This window comes from Aplysia californica, unplaced genomic scaffold (genome assembly GCF_000002075.1).
Source record: "Aplysia californica isolate F4 #8 unplaced genomic scaffold, AplCal3.0 scaffold00617, whole genome shotgun sequence".
NCBI classification, from domain to species: domain Eukaryota; kingdom Metazoa; phylum Mollusca; class Gastropoda; order Aplysiida; family Aplysiidae; genus Aplysia; species Aplysia californica.
In genome coordinates this window covers 192,315-197,314 of record NW_004797887.1, presented here as the reverse complement: position 1 = coordinate 197,314, position 5,000 = coordinate 192,315, and the positions used below count along the sequence as shown (strand labels likewise).

The 5,000-nt window shown below is 39.6% G+C and overlaps 1 protein-coding gene across 1 annotated transcript; it reads left to right on the top strand.

Moving 5' to 3' along the window:
- The first annotated feature begins 466 nt into the window (after window positions 1–466).
- Window positions 467–3,357, top strand: LOC101846765 (probable serine/threonine-protein kinase CCRP1). The gene has a single exon (XM_013087652.2). It carries the CDS (start codon window positions 1,668–1,670, stop codon window positions 3,096–3,098), a length of 1,431 nt encoding a protein of 476 aa, XP_012943106.1. The 5' UTR covers window positions 467–1,667; the 3' UTR covers window positions 3,099–3,357.
- Window positions 3,358–5,000: the final 1,643 nt, after the last annotated feature.

Here is a 5,000-nt window from a genome sequence, read left to right as displayed (position 1 = left end):
CATACATGTTGTGAAAGTCCCATCACCAATAATAAACGACAACACATTGAGAGTGCCTTTTAGATTACCAAAGATGTTGTGAGTTACTGTTTCGACAAGGTGACTAGTGGGAACAACAAGACGTCTTATAGACGTAACCTTAATCTCCCATAATAGAGAGAGGGAAATAGTCGGTTGAACAAAGATATATAAATATATTGTAATGCAAAATTGAAATAAAGCAGACAAAGCGAACGTCCCAAGAATGCGTATACCACAAAAAGGCGCCGTATCAGTAGGTGAGAGTGTTGGAATTAGGGGTGGAAGGGGTGGCATGGGGAAGTAGTGCGTGACACGTCACGAGGTTGTAAGAATCAAAAGGTTATCAAATACCGTCGGTACGTGTTAAAAGATTATGTCGCAAGCAGTCCAGAACAAATAATTATGTCATCACAAGCATTTCGGACACAAAGGACAGAGGGCCAATGCGGTACCCACAACGCCCCAGGGTAACAATTATTAATAGTTTGACAAGTATTTCAACCAATCACAAGAAGGCCCTAACTGAAACCGTCGCTTACAGCCAGCTAACGGATAATGGAAAGATTCGTTTGTCAAGGACATAATTATGTGTCACAATTTCTGTTCTTTTTTTTTTAAAGCATGTTAAGTTCTTTAATTCTTGGTAAATAATGTTACCATTGTAATTCACATAATTCCTCCTTTCATTCTGACTCGGCCGCCTAAAGTGTCACACTATTCCCTCAGGTATTTTCACTTTCTACATAGCAAGACATATCCCCCCCCCACTCACCACACACACATACACACTCACACACACGTGCACATACATAACATATATTCGCACACACACGTACGCACAAGCGCGCACACACACACACACACACACACACACATACACACACACACACACACACACACACGTGTAGTGATTCAAACACAGGCTCGCGATTCCTATTGGCTCCTACAATTCTCCCGACTGGTCATAATACTTCCATTGTTAAGAAAATATTTGGCACAAACAAGCCTACAATGTAACGAAGCTGTAATTCAAAACCACAAAAGGAAAGTAGTTTTCTAAATCTTCTTGAGAAAAAAAAAAGCAAAGAAATTTTAAAGTGATTAAAGACGCTATATAGCTGCCAGGCATTTCGAACAGACACTTAATTATTTTGACAGTTTAATCCCTCTTACAAACATGAGGCTGTCACCTTTGTCCGCTATGGATTATCTACTTTCTTTGTCGGCGATGGTGACATAATCAGCAAGGCTAACCGAGGGTTCAATCTTAACGATGATTGGTTGATTACTAAGTCTTAACTCCGCCCCACGAAAAAGGCGCGAAAGAAGCGTGGGTATAAAAGTATTATCACACTCAGTTGCTTATAATTTCGTTGTTTTCTATTTGACCACAGCAACGTTCACATATATTGGATATACGAAATTTTTGGACAATTTCTATGTGTTTGTGACTTGCTGAGTATTTCCCTAGTGAAAAGTTGTGTGTTTCACTCGTTGGATTTGTGGTGGAAGTTTTGACCAGACGTTTCTTATAGATACGGTGAGTCAGTGACTATTTATTTTGAGAAGACTTATACTGTGCTTTATTCACGTTATACAAGAACCTACACTTGGAGTATATCTTGTACGTTGCCTGCAACTTCAGTATGAGTGCTACTTTCAGACTCGGTCGTCCACTGTTTGAGACCCACACTGTAAATGTGTCTGAGGCGCTAGGCTTTAAAGAAGATCGCCTTCTAGCGGGAGGTGCAACTGCCCAAGTCTTCCTCGCTACAGACGTCAATCATCCGGAGAAGAAGAAAGCTCTGAAGAAATTCATTTTTCTGGAGAATGGAGACCCTGTTGATAAACCGAGGAAATGGTTCTATTTCGTCAACGAGGTGGCCATGCTTCAAGACCTCCTCCATCCCAACATCATAGCAATGGAGAGAGCGGCTAGTTGCCCAGAGTCTCTGGTCATAGTGTTGGAATTCCACCCTGTGGATCTGTTCGACGCCTTACCTCGTGTCTCGGACGAGGAAGCCACTCGCTACTTTACCCAGGTCACCGAGGCCTTGAGCTATCTACACAGCCGGCGTGTCGTGCATGGTGATGTAAAACTGGAAAATGTATTGGTGAGTAAAGATGGAGTGGCAAAGCTTTGTGACTTTGGACATGCTCAGGTAGTCCCTGAAAACACGGACAGTTTGAAGGAATGGGGAAGTTGCGCAGCCTACCACGGACCGGAATTCAAAAGAGGCCATCCTGTGAAAGACGCTTTCAAGCTTGAGAGTTTCTGTGTCGGCGTTCTACTGTGGGCACTTGTGTTTCGTAAAAAGCCCCAGAAAAACACGGACTACTTAAAGCTGTTGGACAGTGATAAATCAGTCTCGCCCGCCTACAGACAATATGTACAACGTCTACTGTGTGCAGATCCGACAGAGCGGTCTTCAGTCTGCCAGATCCTACAAATCCTCAACACTAACGGTCACCCAGAACTTCGTGTCCGACAAAACGTCTCCGCTCAAGCTCTCGTTACTGCACCAATCACATACAATAGCACCGGCGAGGAAGTAGCGTGTCTGTACTTCGGTAACTCACCCATCGAGCAGAGACCATCTTCATCGTTCTGCCATCCTTTCAACGAGTTCAGCTATCAACATGCAGGATATGACCAACAGTTCGTGCACCCCTCACACTCTGGAAACCTTCAGTATTTCCCACGTGAGACACCGACACAGTACTACTACATGAACCAGAGCAGTGGACTGGCAACCTTTCACACGGCCAGTACATGTTTCGATTCCTCGGCCTATCAGACAGAAACAACAGCCCTTTACCCGCAATATGAAGATGTCTCTTCTTCACACTATCACCAGTCTCCGTTGGATCTACAGAGAGCCCAATGGCCTGTGGTCACAGACACAAATCAGCGCACAGTTCAGCAACCTGCTCCCTCGTCACTGGGACACTCTCAGTTTCTCACACACCACCAAAACTGTTACCAGCCTGACTCTACAGCTTGTTTCCAGTACGTGGTACCTTCGTCCTTCCCTGAGTACTTTCATCCTGCTACATTTCAACAGTATCGGCAGTAATCTGAGTGGAGACACAGACAATTTTCTTACTTTCTACAGCAGGTTTTGTCAGACATTTGCTTATTATTGTGTATCATTTCACTCTAGTATTAACATGCATTAGTGATCTTGAGCACTTTGTATTTCTTAAAAATGTTTTGTCATGCCCAGAATAAGAAATCAAGAATATGCATTGGAAACTTATATCTTAGAAAGGAATAACGTTTAGAATGTAAAAACAACTTAATTAAAAAAGCCACTCACAACACACCCGCCCCCTCCAAAAAAAAAGCAAAAACAAAACAAACAGACAAAGAAAAAAAATCCCCATTACTCATCTTTTTGTTAGTTTCTTTTTTAAAGACTGAATTTATTTGCAAAATATCAAAATTTGAGACTTTTACTGGAATAGATTGGTTGCTTTGAGCACTTTGTAATTATTCAAAAACAGTGCCATTAAATACTCTTATTGTACAGATTCAAATGTCCGAAAAAATACGAATTTAAATCATTCAGTTCTTACAAACGGGTTAATAGTGCAAGAAGTCACTTTTGCCTTTTTTTAAATAAAGAATTCAACCTGACCTGGTGAAGGACCGGATAAGAATAGCCCTTTGTTGGCAAGTTGTCTTAGAATTGTACATAATTGAATAACATTATCAACGAGTAGTATGTCGTAATTACTAGTGACATTTTAGACTGTTTAGTGTTACAGAGCTTTAAGGGTTATAAAGATTATTGTACAAGAGGAAAACCATAATAAACGCGAAATACCAAGGTACAATCATTTTAAATTTGAAAAGTCTTTAGGGAATAATAATATGCTCTAGATATTTTAATATTCACAGGGGAAAAATTTGTGATCATGATGTTACATTTTGATACTTCCATAAAGAGATAATGTCTGACCAGTTTATGTTGTAGACATTAACTTTTTGCTAGTGTCAATGTTATAAAACACTTGTACACCATTGATCATCAAGCCCTGGGTTAGTAATACAGCATCGGAAACTCATATCTTAGAAATAAATACTGCTTTGAACGTAATTACAACTTACAATAATTGTACAAGCTCCTCCCCCCAACCCCCCAACCCCCCAACAAACAAACAAACAAACAAACAAACAAACATACTATTAGTTGTCTCGGTATTGTACATAAGTGTTCAACATTATCAGATAGTTGTGAAACGTAATTGCAACTGATATTTGAGAAGTTTTAGTGTTGCTGAAGCTGTAATGGTCATAAGCAATATGGTATAATATTATAAAGAAGGAAAACATAAACGAGAAAGAGCATGCTGCAAACTGTCCAGTTTGAGATGTCTGTGAGAGAGTATTCTCCTGATACGTTTATATTCACAGGGAAAAATGTGTTCAAGATACTATATTTTGATACTTCCATAAAGCGATTTGTTTGACCAGCTCATCTTGAAAACAATAGCTTTTGCTAGTGTTATTATTTTTGAAAAATGATTTTCATAATTGTACATTATTGATCACTGATGAACATTATCAGCGAGTGGTATGTCGTGATTACGACTGGTGTTTTAGACTGTTTTGTGTTAAAGAGCTTTAATGGTCATAAGCAATATTGTACAAAAGGAAAACATTACAAACCCAAGATACAATCCTTTTAAATTTGTGCAGTCTCTGAAGAATGCTCTAGATATGTTAATATTCACCGAAAAAAAAGTGTGATCACGATGGTACATTTTGATACTTCCATAAAGAGAAAATGTCTGACCAGCTTATGTTGAAGACAATAACTTTTGCTTGTGTCAATGTTTAAAAATATTGGTACGATATTGATCATAAAGCCCTGTGCTAATAATACACATCGGAAATTTATATCTAAGAAATAAATACTGCTTTGAATGTAATCCCAATTTGCAATAATTGTATAAGATTCCCCCCCCCCCCC